Raw genomic sequence first — 20,720 nt, forward strand, 5'->3', positions numbered from 1 at the left:
AAATATGTGCTAAATTGGATATTGTATAGAAAGGTATATAATATGAAACTAAGAGCTCGGGGCAAGCCCCTCGCTCTAAGTTTCATATTATATACCTTTCTATACAATAACCGACACCAGTTACAGTAAATATTTTTATTGTGTATTGATAATATTTTTTAAAAGGTTTATATATAGATTCATTAGTGAGTTTTATTTCACATTCTAAATGAGCCGTAGGGCGTATTAAAACCTGAACGCATTAGAAAGGAATATCCCACTTTAGTGTTGTCGGTAAAATAGGATACTAAATTTTGCAAATCTTTATAAAAAATAATATTTTTTTGACGGTATATAAATCAGATAATGCATATTTGAAGGCTTTTCTTGTCGTAGAACACACCTCGGGGTGTCAGGATTGCTCAAAGAAAGACCTCCCCACGGTCGGTCTTTCATTTGACCAATCCTGACACCCCTCGGTGTGTTCTACGACAAGAAAACCCTTAAAATATGCATTATCTATAACTTATTCATGTAAGATCTTGAAATATTTGTTTAACTAGATTATTAAAGGATTGTGTACAATATTCGAATCGTGTACCTGCCCTTTTTAAGGGCATGTAAAAGTAGTTGATAAAACCCCTTATTTTTTTTACAACACACCACTATCACAAATTTTGAAAGTGTATCTTTGATTGTTTCGAAGAGATTCCAATTAATTTATTTTATAAAAATGAAGCATGGTCCTATTAAGTAGCTCGGGATCACATAATATTTGTTTATATATCTGCAGATGCGGATACGTCAACGTATACGATACGGTTGATACGTTTGTAAATGACCGACCTCTAATAATCGCCATGGTATACTTTTAAAATTTTTAAATTGAGTGAATTTCAAAGTTTTATTGATAACAGAGTTCCCTAAAAAGTTATTAACTAGTGTTCAGACGACAAGTATTATCAGAACGAAAACAAAAGCAAAAAGTGATGAAAAAAACGTATTGATTCATTGATTGATTTGCGTTAAATAAACACCATTAGCTTTATGCTGCAATACTTTGTATGTTAAGCACAATCGGATATATGAATAAAAGGAAAGATTAGGACAACTATCATTTTCGTTTTTATATTTCTATATTATTATTTGATTATTTTTCTATTTATTTAGATCTTTAAAGTTCTGCATATGTATCTATATAAAAAGAAAAGAAATATTTGTATATCATTTGATTTGCATTTAACCTAATATTACTTTATTAATTTCAAGTTGGGGGGATTGCAAATAATAATATGATAGAAATGGTACAGATTCAGTTTTTAAAGCGATAAAACAAGACTTTCAATCTTTTGGTCGATTTTGTTTTCTTAATAATAAAAAATTGTGTGGTATGATGTATCAAATATTGAGTTATTGACATTAACGGAAGTTATGTTTATTAAGTCTTTCCACTTTTCTGTGGAAAGACTTATTGTATTTGTTCTGATTATTATTAGGTCTTTCCACTTTTCTGTGGAAAGACCTATTGTATTTCTTCTGATTATTATTATTTTTTTTTTTTTTTTTTTTTTCTTCCGCCTAATTTTGATATTGCGACAAATGTTTGTTTCGCAATATGTCGCTTAGATATTTCTCATATTGTATCGTACAGTTTATGCGCTTTTACATTTAACCCTGCTAAGCCGACCACTTTTCTTTGTAAGAGTTATCTCCCTATTCACTGTTTATCATCAGAGTGCATCTCCTTTGTAACAAAAAAAGATAGCGACAAAATTCTTTTTACAAATTGTTCGTTACATCCTAAGGAAAATTTGGCTTATTTGGATCGAAGCGATTCGATGAAATTTTATAGGAGTTATCTACCTTTACAAAATTATTTTCTCAATATGTGTTATTAACTAATAAACCGTCAATCGTAAAACCCTGGAATGTATTTATTTGAGATCCCTAGGCCCTTTATTAGAAAATGGGGTCAAGGTCAAAGGTCAAGGTCAAGTTCTAAATTCGGAATTTTCCATGTTTTTGCATCTTCTCCAACCCTTGAAAAGGTACATATTAAAGAACAAGTGCAAAATGATTGCTATATAGTTATGAAGATATGTTACATTTGGTCTGATACAATTAAATAGCATCTAATAGGAGTTAGTGCCCCTGAAATGTCTTGATATGAGGTTATTTGATTATAACTTCAACTAAGTGCATTTTAATGGCATTTGACCTTGTGCAAAAGGTTGGATGACAAATGACCTTGAAAAATGACTACCGGAAGTGACCTTTAGAAAACCGGAAGTAACCTTTTTTTGCAATTTTTTCGTATAAAAGTACTCAGAATCCATATATTTTGTCATATAGATACATAAACTGATTACTGAAGACTAAAAATGACTTCCAACAAACCGGAAGTGACCATGTATCTCCCATTCTAAATACAAAAGTATATAGAAACTATATATTTTTGGAATCAGTGTGAAAGAAGCTATCATATTAGACCGGAAGTCACATTCATTTCACCGGAAGTAGCATATTATCTCCTTTATATCACTTAAAATATGATTAAACCATTATTTATCGTATCAGTATGAACAACTATCTTCTTATCAAAATTTCTTTGATATGGAAAGACCTTCAATTGTTCTCTGAACAATTGGTTTTTAATTATTATTATTATTATTATTATTATTATTATTATTATTATTAAGTCTTTCCACTTTTCTGTGGAAAGACTTATTGTATTTCTTCTGATTATTATTATTATTATTATTATTATTTTTTTTTTTTTTTTCCGCCAAATTTTGTTCTTGCGATAAATGTTTGTTTCGCAATATGTCGCTTAGATATTTTTCATATTGTATCGTATAGTTTATGCGCTTTTAAATTTCACCCTGCTAAGACAAACCATTTTCTTTGTAAGAGTTATCTCCCTATTCACTGTTTATCATCAGAGTGTATCTCCTTCGTAACAAAAAAAGATAGCGACAAAATTCTTTTTACAAATTGTTCGTTACATCCTCAGTAATTTTTGGCGTATTTGGATCGAAGCGATTCGATGAAATTTTATAGGAGTTATCTACCTTTACGGAATAAATTTGTCGGTATGTTTTTTTAACTCATAAACCGTTAACCGTATAACCCTGGAATGTTTTTATTTGAGTCCCCTGGGTCCTAACTTAGAAAATTAGGTCAAGGTCAAAGGTCAAGGTCATATTTTAGATTTTTATAAGTTTTTCATTTCCCTATAATTCTTGAACGGTTATAGATACAAAAAAATTAAGCAGTGAAAAATGCTTGGTACTTTAAGGGGCAACTTTTTTCCATTATGACTATATTAATTTTACCATCATATAAGGGACATTACTCCCATCGATGGTTTTTAAAAAGCCATTTTTAGGCAAAACTCTTAAACAAAAGGTCCTTGACCCATAGGGTCTTTTGCAATGACCTTGTGGAGCAATGACCTTGACGAAGGTCACAAGGTCAAAGGTCAAGGTCATCAAATTATGTGGTTTTGGCACTATTTAAACAGTTTTATGAGTGTTTGAATTTCAACCAACCAACCAACCAACCAATCAATCAATCAATCAATCAATCAATCAATCAATCAATCAATCAATCAATCAATGTTTCCGTTTCATGTGTTTGATACGGGATTCAAGGTTTCTTTTTTTCCGCTTGTTTTAATTGAGCCTATCAAACGTGTTTAACCAACATGTTTAACCAACGTGTTTAACCAACGTGTTTAACCAACCAACCAACCAACCAACCAACCAACCAACCAACCAATCAATCAATCAATCAATCAATGCATGTTTCCGTTTCATGTGTTAAATACGGGATCCAAGATGTTTTTTTTCGCTCGTTTAAATTGAGCCTATCTAACGTGTTTAACCAGCCAACGTGTTTAACCAACGTGTTTAACCAACATGTTTAACCAACGTGTTTAACCAACCAACCAACCAACCAACCAACCAACCAATCAATCAATCAATGCATGTTTCCGTTTCATGTGTTAAATACGGGATCCAAGATGTTTTTTTTCGCTTGTTTAAATTGAGCCTATCTAACGTGTTTAACCAGCGAACGTGTTTAACCAACATGTTTAACCAACATGTTTAACCAACGTGTTTAACCAACCAACCAACCAACCAACCAACCAACCAATCAACCAATCAATGCATGTTTCCGTTTCATGTGTTAAATACGGGATCCAAGATGGTTTTTTTTCGCTTGTTAAAATTGAGCCTATCAAACGTGTTTAAACTACGTGTTTAACCAGCATGTTTAACCAACGTGTTTAATCAACCAACCAACCAACCAACCAATAAATCAATGCACGTTTCCGTTTCATGTGTTAAATACGGGATCCAAGATGGTTTTTTTTCGCTTGTTTAAATTGAGCCTATCAAACGTGTTTAACCAGCCAACGTGTTTAACCAACGTGTTTAACCAACATGTTTAACCAACGTGTTTAACCAACCAACCAACCAACCAATCAACCAATCAATGCATGTTTCCGTTTCATGTGTTAAATACGGGATCCAAGATGTTTTTTTTCGCTTGTTTAAATTGAGCCTCTCCAACGTGTTTAACCAGCCAACGTGTTTAACCAACGTGTTCAATCAACATGTTTAACTAACGTGTTTAACCAACCAACCAACCAATCAATCACTTAATGTATGTTTCCGTGTCATGCGTTTAATACGGGATGCAAGGTCTCTTGAGGTCTTTTCCCCTTGTTCTAAGTGACCCTATCAAACGTGTTTAATCAACCAACCAACAAACCAACCAACCAACCAATCAATCAACCAACTAATCAATCAATCAATATGTATGACTGTTTATTTATGACAGTTTATTGAAGGAACAAACTCTCAATTATTCAAGAAAATTTTTATTTTATTATTGTTCTTACGTCTCTTCTGAAAAAAAATCCACATATTCTCTGAAACTACAAGTCCAATCGACCTGAAAATTTGCAGTCAGCAGGGCATACATGTACTGAAGGTTCATAAAAAAACTTTTTGCAGATATCTCTCAAGACTTTTCCTAGAAAAAAGAAATGGCAATGCCGTAAAAATCGCTTGCTAGGTCCGTAAATCTCAGTAAAAACCTACAATAAAATGTCCGCTCCGAGATTGAAATACTAATCTGTGTTACAAACAGGTGCTGAAAAATGGACATTATCAAAAAATAATCATTAAATGTGTTTTAAAGTTACACCGGATCGATTAAATCCAAAACATGCACTGCTGGTGAACTGTGATCAAAATGTCAATTTCCTACAATGACAAAAGAAATTACATTGTGTACATTCCATCTCTAGACTTGTTGTCTGTTCAAGGTCCCGACCTAAAAAGAAATTAAAAGACAAAGTTTTTCTTAATATAAACCCGCGTCACGTGATGTCTCCTCAATCTTGCGCGCGCGCTGTATCTAAAATAAAAGAAAAACTTTCCAAACTAAACATGACACTTCTCCGGTAACATAATAATATAGACCCCATACCAAAGCAAACAAACAAACAAATAAACAAATACCCCCCCCCCTTTTTCCAAATCAATCAATAAAAAAAAAATCAATTATCCATTCATCAGAGGGGAAAGACTGCCTAACAATTGTTTTCAAAACAATTGCTTTATATTTATTATTATTTTTTTTTTCCGCCAACTTTTGTTCTTGCGATAAATGTTTGTTTCGCAATATGTCGCTTAGATATTTTTCATATTGTATCATATAGTTTATGCGCTTTTAAATTTCACCCTGCTAAGACAAACCATTTTCTTTGTAAGAGTTATCTCCCTATTCACTGTTTATCATCAGAGTGTATCTCCTTCGTAACAAAAAAAGATATCGACAAAATTCTTTTTACAAATTGTTCGTTACATCCTCAGTAATTTTTGGCGTATTTGGATCGAAGCGATTCGATGAAATTTTATAGGAGTTATCTACCTTTACGGAATAAATTTGTTCGTATGTTTTTTTAACTCATAAACCGTTAACCGTATAACCCTGGAATGTTTTTATTTGAGTCCCCTGGGTCCTTACTTAGAAAATGAGGTCAAGGTCAAAGGTCAAGGTCAAGTTCTCAATAGTGACTTTTGCTTGTTTTTGCATTTTCTCCGACACTTTGAGAGATACATATAAAAGAACAAGTGCAAAATGTCTGCTTTATTGTAATGAAGATATGCTACATTTAGTCTTATACAATTAAATGGCATCTTATAGGAGTTGGTGCCCCTGGAATGTCTTGATATGAGGTTATTTGATTATAACTTCAATTAAGTTCATTATAAAGACATTTGACCTTATACAAAAGGTTAAGTGACAAATGACCTTGAAAAATGGCTACCGGAAGTGACCTTTAGAAAACCGGAAAAAGCTTTTTTTGCAATTTTTTCACATAAAAGTACCCAGAATCCATATATTTTGTCATATAGATACATGAACAGATTACTGAAGACTAAAAATGACTTCCAACAAACCGGAAGTGGCCAATTATCTCCTATTCTACATACAAAAGTATATAGAAACTATATATTTTTGGAATCAGTGTGAAAGAGGCTATCATATGAGACCGAATGTGACATTCATTTGACCGGAAGTAGCATATTATCTCCCTTATATCACTCAAAAAGATAATTAAACCATCATTTATCGCATCAGTATGAAGAAACTACCTTCTTATCCAAATTTCTTTGGTGTGGAAAGACTTTCAATTGTTCTCTGAACAATTGGTTTTTAATTCTAAATGGATCGGTTGTACACGTCACTTTTAGATAATGATGGTTTAAGCTATGTATGGAAGATTCAAAACCCTTTGACAGTTTTAGATACAACCATTTTTTGGGGAAACTTTTGAGTGATCAGTTTATTCAGAAACGGAATAGCGAGATAGAAGGTTCATATAGCGATCAATTTTACATTTCAAAAAGAATTTATGTTATGAAAACTAATAGAATAAGAAAAAAGTATTTTAAATAATGATGTTCGGCTATGAAATTTCTTACGTAAACTAGTAGATGGATAAACATTAATAAGGGTTAGTGATATTGCTCGTAATGTAATAACAGTTCATTTGTCAACACCAAGATATCAAAATAGATATAATATATTATGTTTCAGAAAATCAAAATATGATCAAATGAAAGGAATGATAATACAATCATAAAAATTGCCAAAGTTTACCGGACTTTGATAAACAATAAAATTAAAGCACGTTGAAAACGTGACAAATAAGGGAATTGAAATAGGCATGACATTTGGTTTTTTTTTTAATATTTTCCACGAGTAAAATTGAGAATGGAAATGGGGAATATGTCAAAGAGACAACAACCCGACCAAAGAGCAGACAACAGCCGAAGGGTCTTCAACGCAGCGAGAAAATCCTGCACCCAGTGGTAGGCCTCAGCTGGCCCCTATATAAAATGTGTGTACTAGTTCAGAAAAACCGGACGACATACTAAACTCCAAAACATATAAATGAACTAAAATTTAAAAAAAAAACATACAAGACTAACAAAGGCCAGAGGCTCCTGACTTGGAACAGGTGCAAAAATGCTGCGGGGTTAAACTTGTTTTGTGAGATCTCAACCATTCCCCTATACCTCTAGCCAATGTAGAATTAAGAAACACACATCAATATGCACAGTAAAACTCAGTTTAAAAGAAGTCCGAGTCCGATGTCAGAATAAGTAACAAAAGAAACTAAGCAAAATGACAATGATGCATAAATTAACAACGGACTACTAGCAGTTACTGACATGCCAGCTCCAGACCTCAATTAAACTGAAAATCAAGCACAATCCCTTCCGTTAGAGGTTTAGTATCATAAAAAAAATTATGAGAAGAACACTACCCGTATCATGCCAACAACTGGTTTAGAATAAATCAGTTTATTTCCGATGCAAAGACCCTATGAGTGAATCAATATTAATACCAACATATGCCATTCTTAATGACCTGACAACCGTATCGTAACTGTATCCCTTCTGAATAAGTCTGTTTATAGGTTTGGTGAGCTTTTGAGATGAATGCAGACATTTTTGTGCTTTGTAAAGAATATTACCATAAAAGATTGCATGTTGATCTATATTTACGAATGGTGTCCTTGTACCGATGAAAACATTAAGTAAATGTTTTGACTAGTTTGTAATATCAAAAACCCTGGTGTAATAATTTTTCAGAAAGACAGAGATTTCTTTCTTTAAAATCAAATACGTTGTTACATACACGAGCAAATCGAACAAGTTGAGATATATAAACACCATCAGATGGTGACAAGGGAACGTCACTATCTAAAAATAGTTCCCATTTGTTAATCAAACTTTTCCAAATTTGTTGTATTAAATTTGTTCTTTAAGAATCAGTCATTCCTATTTACCTTCCAGAGCACGTTTGTTACATTTTAGCTGTCATCACGGTTTTCCCATTGCACTTGCGCTGTGTGTTGGTCGAAAATATAAGGAAAGGCCTCGTAGTTAAGGTCACTGCCTATCAAATGATTATACATCGAGAACACAGGAAATATATGTTCACAAATCAAAACGACTTATACCTATTTGTTTCAATAGTCATATGTAAAATTCAGACGACAGTAGTTCACCGATGTTCAAATCTCGTAAACTGATTAAGAGCAGACAAATCAAGGTAAACAACAAAAACTGAGAAAATCGCACGAAATCTAAAAGGAGGAGGACCGAGAGTGTCTCCTGCTAGGCATGCATCACCGACCATGCGAATCCACACTCAGTCTAAATGCAACAATCAGGAATAAGACTAAATCGGTGAATGTATAGATCAGACGTCTGTACTGATATCTCAAGATCCATTTCCTTAGTAAGTTGAGACACCAATACATCTTAGCGGTCAACTAAATTCGTGATGGTAACCGTACTATTTATGTAGGGTTGATTTCAGTAGTTCTTCTTCAAAACTCAGTTGCAGCAGGTTTTGTGTCAAATGCACATCCCTATGAACGAAGTCCACATAATGTGTACATGCACGATCGTATTGTATTCACTCAACAACTGAGTTATGTAAATCCATTACGGCGGTGCCGAGGGTATTTTATATATACTGTTGACAATAGGAAAGTTGAAATTATCACGTTTGTAATTAATTCAGGTTTGACAATCTTGTCAATTTGGATTTCGAGATGTCTTTTTTGTGTATTTTATTTTTGAAGGTCTCAATGACATGTAACCAACTTCTACTTTTCTTCATTTTATTCATAATAGAATGTGGTGTGAATTAAGAAATAACTCATGGAAGCCATAGATATGTTGGAAATGTACACATGGCCTTTTCGTTATATTCGCATTTTATCCTGGACGAATATCACAGCCCAGGCCATGTGTAAATTTACATTTATATTGCATTAATCCTTTTTGTTATGCATCAGAATAAGAATAAAGGTTCTGCATTTGTTGGGGGGTTCACGATGTTGTTCACAAAGCGAAACAAGCACGCCATAATAGAATGAAGCTTTAACTTGCGTACATATCGTCTTCTTTAATCTTTATTTTTTGTGTTTTCTTTGTGCATTTGTGTATTATCTTAGATGTGTTCATGTACTAGTTTTATCTGTTTGTGACTTGTGCCAGTAAATATGAAATTGGATGTTTATATGGATATACGATGAGTTTTTATGTAGCTATGGTAAATATGTACTTCTACGAAGGACATGGTAAACCGTATGGTCTTTAAGTGTTTAAAATAAAAATACTTTTGTATATATCTTTCTATTGTTTTATATAACAGAAGATTGAAAATAGTAAAATAACAAAAATACCGAAATCCGAGAATAATTCAAAAACAAAAATGTCTCCATTCAAATGGCCAAATCAAAAGCTCAAACATACCAAATGATCGAATGGATATCAACTGTCATATGCCTGACTTGGTACAGGCATTTTCTTATGTAGAAAATGGTGGATTAAACCTGGTTTTATAGCTAGCTAGACCTCTTAATGTATGACAGTCGCATAAAATTTCATTATATTGACAACAATGTGTGAACAAAACAAAAAGACATAATTGGTAAAAATGTCAAAAATAGGGATACAGCAGTCAACATTGTATTATAATCTTAATCACTATAAAAGCAAACAAATGGGTCAACAAAGAAAACCAAAAAGGCATATAGACAAAGCACAAAAGCAAAAACGAAAAACAAGAATACAAAAATTTACTATAGCACAATAACGCAATGATGGGAAAAGCTACGTCAATTTGGATAATTACCAAAAAGAGACTAAATCGCAAAAGTAATGATTTACAAAGACAAAATTAAGAACACTGTAATACGTAATTAAGATGATAAACAACGCCTAGAATATTTACTTCAAGACAACCATGTATTATTTGTGAAGTTGATCCGGAATATTTATCAACAACATGGTCTAGGTATTTCCGATGAACATTTGACATAACCCTGGTTCATCAACTTTCTGCTCAGACACCGGAGCCGTTTTATTAAGTCGGAGTAGCAGCTGGAAGCTCTTGAATACCGAATGAGTTTAGAAATGTTTTTCTCATATGCAGGTGAAGTTGGTATATTGCTACTCAGGTGGGGGGGAATTGATAATTCCAAAATTAAAATCGTCTTGTTTGTCATGGACTCTGGTAGTGAGATGACCGTGTATGTCAAATTCGATGTATAAGTCTAATGATGATGCGTAGCCGTGTCTGCATATATGTATTGTAAAATATCAACATGAAGACAACCTGATAATCGGTACTAATGTATTTAATTATAGGGATCCTAAACAAGGTGTTTATACCATACTTAAATACATTAATTCTATTATTGTTCATTACCAAAACTGAATCTGTTTACGAGTAAGAACTTGTTTTTCTCATATGCACTTTTTTCCAATAGGAAAACATGTAGTGCCTCTCATAGATAATCATTTTCATCAAGGCTTATACCTTAAAAAGACTAGATGTTCTGGTCGCCCTCATTAACATGGCAGACAACAGATATTAACTTTCAAAATTCAAAGTCAGTTTGTAATTACAAATTATAGTGAACGACATGAGTAGAGAAATGATCGTTAATAAATATTTTCTTTTTTCGGCATTCATCCGAAGATGTTTAGTAAAGCATCCAGAAGACAGATTGACAATTGGCTGTATGACCTTGAAGACTTGGTTGTAGCGAAGAAGGTAATGGATGTACGAGAATCTTTTCTAAACTAAACAAATATAAAAGAGTGATATATGCAGACACATGGATGTTTTCAAGAGATCTTCAAGTTTCAGTCGACAAAGAGAAAAGAGCTCAAAGTAACAGTGCATTGACGAATGGGATATAAGAGAGGATAGTACATATGACAAAGTTATAGAAAAGTTACAAAAAGTGTTACCCACAGACCATCAAACCAGTAGAATTTGTTTTGAAAGGAGTTTTAAAAGGTTAAATTACACTCAAGAAGCCATGTCCCATGATTTAGTTTTCTTGTCTCTCTAAAGTTTACGTATAGAATCAAGAGAGACTGCTAATATGTTGTGTAATAAAATGTTTTACACGTTTTATTACAAATATTAAGAATAAACATCTACATACACATGTATATTTACTTGAATTTTTCTCTGTCTAAGACCGGTATCTAAAAGTCATCGGACATGAAAAAAGTTAAAACGACATGTCATGCTGAGTGTGTGTTTTCTTCATATTTTTTTTTCACATTTTCATTTTGCAGTTCCTATTTTATAAGTCGCAATAAGATGCAACACTAAGAGAACATCTTTTTTCTCAAAAAACTCAAAGTTGTAAAACTCAGAATACTTTGTTTGAGCATCATACATGCTATTTAAAAACCACCATCTATTCTTTTCAAGATATAGAAAAGTTTCTTTACCTTATTTAGTGTTTTTTTGTTATTACTATTTGTCAACAAAAGTTCATCGACTACAAGAAGAAAACAACGAAACAACAGAAACACTGAAGTGCAACAAATACAAACGCGAACATGCATAGAAACGGACTATTTTATAACAACTGCCATAAAGGTCAGACTGTTCTTAAACTCAGCAATTGACATGACCTTCCAAATGTTTTGCTCCGAGCACCAATGATAAACAGTAATTATATAAAACGCATTCCTGACTTTCTATATTATAAGTCAGTTGTCTTTGAGGACAAAGTCTACATTTACTACTTGTATCGCTGGTGGAAGTCACTGAGAGTATCATCAATCCGATAAAACAATCTTCAGCTGATGCTTAATATGATATATTTCTGTTCATGAAAAAGTCATTCGATCAGAGAGGTTTTTTAACACATAACTTGATAGCCTAAACCAGATATGACAAAAGCTTTTTTTTTAATTTTGAGTGATAATTTGGAAATTAATAATAGAGTAAATAATACGTTCATTTCTTGGATAGAAATACACATCCTAGTACTCACAAAGCTTTTTGTATTCGTACCAACAGACAGAGCAGACAGTACTGTGGTAGTATAAAAGTAAATACTACACGGAAGTTCTAGTGATTTAAATTATACATTCATCTACATTCATAGCTGTAATGTGCACTCCACAGAGTGTCAAATAGAGAGCAAACACGTTATCATAACATCTCAGCTACAGTTAAAGTATTGGCTACGTAAACTGTCAAATATAGTTCATCTTGACTTTTAGTAAGGGTTCTGTAACTAATCTATGTATCCTTTTAACTAGTTCCCTTACTTATAATTAATAATTATTATTAACTTTGATAATAATGTATTATTTTTTTAGTGTAAAAAAGTATTTGGACGATTAAGATGAAATACGTGCTTTTGATGGTTCTTATAATTCAGTTGATAGTTATGACTTTTCGACTCTACATTAAACTTCTACGCAATCTTATTAAATGATCTTTCGATTTTTCTGAGTGCGATTTTATTTGCTGCAACTCATGAAAAGGCTTCATCTGTAATGAAAAATCTAAAAATGCTAGATATCCTTACTGGAACTGTGGTAAGATGGTAAAAGCTGTAAATGTTCTACTTGACAACCACTGTGTACGTTTCTGTAATTTCTGCAATAAGGTTTATCAACAGGTTGCTGATATTGATAAGGGAATCAATTTCCTTCATTTAATGACAAACTTGTTCCTGTATTGATATAATTCACAGTTTATGGTCTTACTAAATAAATATTCGTCTAAATTGCATTTAATTGATAAATTCAATACATAAATACAACAATAGTAAGCCGCTTTCGATTCAGCAAAAACAAATCCGGGTCACAAACCAAAACCTAGGAAAACAACGGAACAACAGAAACACTGAACCGCTACATACATAGAAACAGACTATTTGGCATATTCCTCACTTGGTACAGGACATTTTAAGAAAACAATGGTGGGTTGAACCTGGCTATATGGCTAGGCAAACCTCACGTTTATATGGCAACGTTAAAAGTCCGCTAAAACGACAACAGTACTTGTAAACGCAAGAACACTCAGGACAAAGAAATACATAAATGAATAATAAAGTAGTACATTGCAACATGTAAACAACAGAATTACAACGGATACCTGTACACCACAATAGAATTATGAACTGTTTGTCACCCGAATATATCAACGTCAAAAAAAGTGACGTGTGTGAATGATGTAATTATATACATTTTCTAACCATGTTGGTTTTTCTTCTTAATAAAATCGTGAAAAAACAAATAAATCCTGTGCATATAGATGTTTTAAACAAAAATTCATATAAATGAACTAGTTGATTAATCAACTTAAGTTTTGTTTTTTTTTTTTGTAGAAAATAGAATTTGAATTCAAACCACAAACGATAAGACATAACACGAAATCAAGCCAGACTTACAAAAGAAACGTCATAACTAAATACATACATATTGGATATTACACGTCTAATAATTGCAATTCGAATTCACACGTGGCAAAATAGTCGTAATCGGGAAAAGGTCACGTTCAGTACTTCACAGACCAGACGACATAGATTGTAAACCACAATTAAAAACGTGGTAAAAATGTCGTTAGTTAGTTTAGACGCAGAAACATCGTATAGATCAATAAATTCTTGATGGTGTCCATAAAATTTACCCATTTTAAATATTTCCTCCTCATTACTCTATTGAAGCAATTTCTTCGAAAGGTCCACACTCTCGTATATGAAGTCCGTATAGTGTGAACATGCACAAGCATAACGTATCAACTGAGAAATGTAAATACCAAACGATGGAGCAGAGGGTATGTTACTGCTGATAATTGGAAATTGATAATTGGGAAATTGAAATCGTCCCGTTTGTCATAGATTTTAGTGAAGTCGTTCATCTATGTCAATATTGAGGAAAAGATCAAGGTATGAAGCAGTCCTTCTAGTATCAGTAGTATCCTTAATTTTAAGTTACCCTTACCTACCTGGATAATATTTATTAGCTAGAAAACCGCGAATTCTCTAGTTATACTGCGAACACTTGCCCTGAGGGAATGACTTTAAATGAAACACTCTAACAATAACAACAATGATTAATATTTCTAGATTTGGATATTTCAGATTCACACGGGAAACTCTATACAAAAATGTACGACAGAAACAAACGATATCTTTTCCATGTTGTTATTTTTATGTTTTGGACAGTGTTGTTCCTTGTGTCCTAATAGTATGTAGATTTTCTAAATTTAAACGTATGTGAAGTGACGTTATAGATTTCGATTTACATAATCTATGTACAACTGATAAATTATTAAGTCCTTCATTGTTTCCACATATTAAAAATGTTTACCAAATTGTTTCTGCGGTACAAAAATTTGGTTTGGAAGTTTGGCTATACATTTTTAATCTTTTATAGAACTCGCATTACAAACGGGATATTGCATCCTAATTTATATGAAGATTTTGATTATATAGCACAGCAATTTAGATACGATCCACGTAAACATAATCAAGTCATTGGTGCTCATATAATAATTAGATGATTCCAGAGTCCTTTGCAAGTTGATAAAACAATCCACCAGGATGTCGTAACAAATTTTCTGGGGTATCAAACTGAATTATCTTTCCGTTGTCGAGTACCATAATTCTGTAAAACACAAAATTTGAATAATAAAAAAACATTCATTTGATATATTCGTTGAACATTCAATAGTACAGCATGTTCTCTCTTATTCTTACAAAATAGAGATATGTATTACAGGTTTTACTTAACAGAGTACAGGAGTTATTTTTTTTTTTTTTTTTGGTTTTTGTCTTTTGGATTGTATGAGGGGATATTTTATTTTGATGTTTTAACTGCTTGTATCTGTCAAAAGCTTGTGTATTTTCTGCCCTATTATCTCATTTTCGCTTTCAAAGTTTAAATTTTCATGGTTTAAAGGTGAGCAAATTATATACATTCATTTTATTTGAAAATATCGCGTTGTTAGATAAAAACCCTTTATGAAGCATTATAAGCGACCACGAATTTCAAGAGACGTGTTTATTATAAAGGTATTTGTTGTTCTCGTGTTTTCTGTGTAGTATTTTATGGGCTGTTATTATCTCGGCGCAACTATTCTCTCGGCCACGATGATTTATGTTCTTCGATGTATCAATTGACTCCATGGACCATATAACGTACATTTCATAATATAAACAAATAAATTTCAATCACATGAACCTTCTTAAATAATTCATGTTAAGGACGCTAAAGACGATTAAGATTAAGAGATACGACAGCCTTAGCTATGAATAGGCGAATTGTGTTCTGTATTTGATATGTCATTGTATTTGATATTTCATTGTAATTAACATAACATTGTATTTGACATTTCAATGTGATCAAACAAGTTGACAACTTATGATTCAAAGAATTTGAAGTGCAGCTGGTATGTTCATTTTATCCGGAAAGATAAGCTGCCGACGAACGTAGAACGTAAACATCACGCATTCATGATTTCCGCAAAAATGCATGTCTGTATTGCTCACAGGTCATGTATTGAACATATTGGATCGCCCTGATGTCATTAACACCAATAAAATGTGTTAGTTTATATCAAATAATTTTTCATCGAACTAATCTAAATTTAACAGTTTTATAAGCTTCAAGGTATTGGAAGGTGACGATAAAGTATTGCACTGTAACTGAATAAGGATTTGCAATTAAACTTATGAACCCGTGTTCATATGCCATAATAACCTGTTATAGTCCATAACTGTATTAAGGCGATGGGCAATAGTGAGAACAGTACATTCTGAAAATTCCTCTCTTATTGTTTGTTGTATTAATGCATCCTTTTCCATATCAACCGCAGCAGTAGCTTCATCTAATATCAGTATCTTTGATTTCCGGAGAATACTTCTAGCAAGAGATATAAGCTGACGTTGTCCAATGCTAAAATTATAAAATATGAGAACAAAATATTGTGTCCTTACCAATGTAAACAAAACACCTTGCATTTGTTGTCTTCCTCTTTTTCTATATTTCAAAACATCATAGATATCAACTAACTCTTTATTTGAAAATAAATTATTCTAAATGCCTCTTAGAATATAAAACTTCGATGTAAAATAAAAGGGGCATATAATCCATTTGAATGAAATTGTGGTTTTGAAAAATCCTTTGAAAATAGTGCGACGGAAGACACCAATGGGATTATCAAACTCATTGATAGGAAACGAACTGACAATGTGATGGCAACAAAAAAGAAAAACGACCAAAAGATAAACAACAGACTTCAAAACAAAACATACGTTATGGGTTTTTCTCATTGTTGAAGGCCAAACTGTTGCCTATAATTGCTTACATCCACTTTAATGGAACTTTGGTGGATAGTTTCATTTGCAAATCACACCACATCTCTTTATTTTCATATAGAAAACTAAAAAGGGAGATATACGACAAAACCCCGGGGCGATCGCGGGTGCTCCGGCTATGTAGTCACATCCTGCTGCTCATGTGGCACTCGTCGTGCTACTCATTGTACAAAGTACAAACCCGGTGATAAGTCAAATGCGGTAGGTCAAATTCGAGGAAAAGAGGGTCTGCTCCAATATTTTCTATTCTCCTTCTCGAAGGTCAACTTGTGAAGCAGCTTGTTTTTATAAAAGTAGTAGATGTACTCTTATAGTTGATAGTACTATAGTAACATAAGATGTTATGCATATACCTATTTTCTCGTTATTTTGCCTTCGGTCTTCTAATATATTTGTATGAAATTTTCTCATTCACGATCTTCTTTTTTCTTCAGTTTTTGCATTTATTTGAATTGTATTCCTGTCATGTAATGTTGTCATTTTAGCGATATTTTAAACATAGCCATATAAGCGGGGGTATTCCTAGCAATACCATTTTTCTTAAAATGTCCTGTACCAAGTCAGGAATATGGCAGTTCATATCACATAGTCCGTTTCTATTTCGTTTTTTGTAGCAGTTCGGTGTTTCTCTTGTTCCGTTTTGTTTCCTCTTATAGTTGATGTGTTTCCCTAAGTTTTTGGTTTGTGACCCGAGTTTGTTTCCGTTAAATAGATTTATGACTTTTGAACAGCGTTATACTAATACTGCCTTTATTTGAAATATTTTAAGGAATCACGTATTCTTCAGCTGCTTTGACTTAACCTTATGAAATGAAGCCTTATCACAAAGAATCAAGAATACATCTTTTTTATAATTTATAATATTAAAGGCAGACAACTTTGTGGAATGGAATGATAAACTCATCATAGATACCAGGATTAAAGTTGTGTACGCCAGACGCGCGTTTCGTCTAAAAAGACAAAGGTTTAAAAGACCAAATAAGGTACGAAGTTGAAAAGCATGGATAAACCGACATTCTGAAAAGTTTCGCCAAGCTAATATAATATATTTCTGGGGTAGAAAACCTTTAGAATTTCGAAAACATTTAAAGTTTTGTAAACAGTTAATTTATATTTATGACCATATCCATGATATTTCATCTCAACATAGAAGTGCTGACTACTTGGCTGGTGATACCATCGGGGAGGAAACCTCCACCAGTAGTGGCATCGACCCAGGGCTTGTAACAGCTTGTAAATTCGTCATAGATACAAGGAATAAAATAATCAGCAATTTGTATTTGTTTGGAAGTCAAATAGCCGCTTTTTTTAAAGAGTGTTCTCAGTATAATCCCTGAAGTCTTCCAAACACTCATTTAGAAACAAAATAGGAAGCGCGTGTTAAAAAGTACCTGAGATTTTGGCCTCCCTCTCCACAGTCATAATCGAGTTTAGAAGGTAAATGTTGTATAAAATCCTTTATATGTGCATGTTCTAATGCTCGCCATATTTGATCATCTGTGTGGTGTTCCATTGGATCTATGTTCATGCGGAGACTTCCAGAAAATAGCACTGGATCCTAAATGTATTTAAAACGTTTTCACATTAATATCTTTATTTTAGTGCTTTATCAGTTTAATCGTACAAATTTATGATTCCTGAATGTATAAGATATTCGAATCTGATGACCTAAGTGCAAACAAATAACATAGTCAATAATCGTCTTCAACTCTTAGCTAGATATCATTGTTTTGGAAATCTGAGGCCAAAAAAAATATACATATATGTGCCATATGTCCCATTTTGATACTTTTTTTATTTCCGTTGACGTAATTGTAAAAACAGTGTTATATATCCATAAAAATTGATGCCAGAATATTTTTCTGTGAAATCAGTGCCTTTCCAAAGAAATGGGTAACAAGATTCACTTAAAATCAATAAGGCTCGTCTCCATTTTAAAACAGTTTAGTTCGTGATCCATTTTCATTAAAACAAGGAAAAACAAGTTATTTCCATCCATATAACTTATTAATTCTTATTTAGATATCACTTTTTTTTTCTTTAATTTTCTATGAGTAACCAAATAGAAATTTGATAGCAAGATAACCTGGAATGTGCCCTTCAACGGTTAGTTTTAAAGTATAGTTATTCCCCTTGTGTCGCCAAGTTATAACTTTATGGGAAAACGGTAGTATTTTTTCTTCATAGGCGACAATACTAACATTCATAAATATAACACTTATGGACAAAACAGTTATGTGTGATATTAGTCTTTATCTGTTTTTGAAAATGAAGTAAAAAAGAGACAAGACCATCTTCAAACGGAGCTTGTTTGTTGTACCCTGCCCATCGTTATTTAACCTTAAATTTATGAACATTTGGAAGTTTATTGAATAAATCTAAAGAAAATATGTCAATGTGTTTCTAATGTTTTGTTGTAAGTATAAACACTGGCGTTATTCAAAAATAAATACAAAATATATATCATACCCTTAAATCCAATCCTACCGCTCCTAAGTTGAAATCCTTCACCTTTCTTGGGTATACAAAAGGCTAACCTAAAGCCGGGAAAATGTAATACTATACTTTGCATATTTGAATTTTGCTGCTTTAAATCTTAGATTTGGATCATGAGGATAATTATTGTTGTAATAAAATACAAAAACATGAATGCTGTCATTTAAATTTAGATGAAAAAAAACACTGTTAAGTATTTTGAAATTGGTATTGATAGGAAATACATAAAAGTATACAAACTTGAGGTAGAACGGTGACTTTAGATCTACAGTCATGTAGGCCCATCATTGATATATCTTCCCCGTCAACAATTATTCTTCCGGTTGTAGGTTCTATTAACCGAAATATAGCTTGGGACAATGATGTCTTTCCCGCACCAGTTCTTCCAACAATTCCAACCTTTAAAACAAGCAAGATATGTAAGTTTACGGATGAACTCAACTCACGTTGTGTACAAAAAAAGGTAACATTCGGTTATCGATGTTTACCTCTCTTAAATCGATTGGGAAGAGACAAATCAAGGTACCAAACAAAAAACCGAGGGAATCGAAAACTCAAAAAAGACCGAATGCGTCGACATAATAAGTGTCTACTGTTTTGTATTCTTCAACCGTCAAAATCATTCACACTCAGTCAAAATGTCACAATGTTCTCTAATACAAACACCGCGAAAATCATGTAGCTTCTGAGTTACCGCACACATCGCATAGGTCAACGTATAAATTGAGATATGAAAAACCATATGATGGGGCAGATGTTTTGATTCTGAGAATTGGGAAATTAACAATTGAAAAGATGGTCAAATCACAATGTCGAGAAAAATATCAAGATATGAAGCAAACTATCCTAATTGCTAATATCCTTATCCTCGAGTTCGTTCACTTGGAAATATAATTGGTTGATTTTCTTTTGCTTGCCATACCTCTTGTTGCAAATATTTCAGCAAAGTATTTTCTAGACGAGTACAAATTAATAATTTAAACAAAATATAGAGTTGGGGCTGACTGGGATGAAGACAGGGAATTTGACTGCCACTTAAGGTAGCACAATACAAAGATTTTTCATCCCCAATCAGACATCTTTAAACTGATGTAATTCCACTCATCCTTCTTTAATGTTTTATAAATGAGATACCAAAAGAAAGAAGAATGATTAATCTTTCAAATTGTGATAATTTCATTATGACATAATCATTACATAATTAATTGTTATGTAATTAGTTGCTATATTGTGAGACACAGTTTTGGAGGTCAAGCTGTGTTGTACAAGAATCTATAAAATATGTTGGGATGCTATGAATAACAAAGAAGCTAAATTCATTCAAGTATGGACATCACAATATAGCAACTAATTACATAACAATTAATTATGTAATGATTATGTCATAATGAAATTATCACAATTTGAAAGATTAATCATTCTTCTTTCTTTTGGTACCTCATTTATAAAATATAAAGAAGGATGAAATGAATTACATCAGTTTAAAGTTATCTGA

The 20,720-nt window shown here is 32.5% G+C and overlaps 1 protein-coding gene across 1 annotated transcript in view; it reads right to left on the bottom strand.

Annotated features, from left to right (window-relative positions):
* Positions 1 to 14,542: 14,542 nt before the first annotated feature.
* Positions 14,543 to 20,720, bottom strand: part of LOC143082384 (multidrug resistance-associated protein 1-like) — an 80,306-nt gene continuing 74,128 nt past the window's right edge. Inside the window, exons 28-31 of the mRNA XM_076258034.1 lie at positions 19,466 to 19,624; positions 18,121 to 18,287; positions 16,113 to 16,307; positions 14,543 to 15,017 (exon numbers count right to left, since the gene is read on the bottom strand). Coding sequence (XP_076114149.1) covers positions 14,906 to 15,017; positions 16,113 to 16,307; positions 18,121 to 18,287; positions 19,466 to 19,624 — 633 coding nt within the window. The 3' untranslated portion in view covers positions 14,543 to 14,905. The remainder of the gene's footprint in view (positions 15,018 to 16,112; positions 16,308 to 18,120; positions 18,288 to 19,465; positions 19,625 to 20,720) is intronic.

The sequence above is a fragment of the Mytilus galloprovincialis genome, chromosome 7, assembly GCF_965363235.1.
Source record: "Mytilus galloprovincialis chromosome 7, xbMytGall1.hap1.1, whole genome shotgun sequence".
In the NCBI taxonomy this organism is placed as follows: domain Eukaryota; kingdom Metazoa; phylum Mollusca; class Bivalvia; order Mytilida; family Mytilidae; genus Mytilus; species Mytilus galloprovincialis.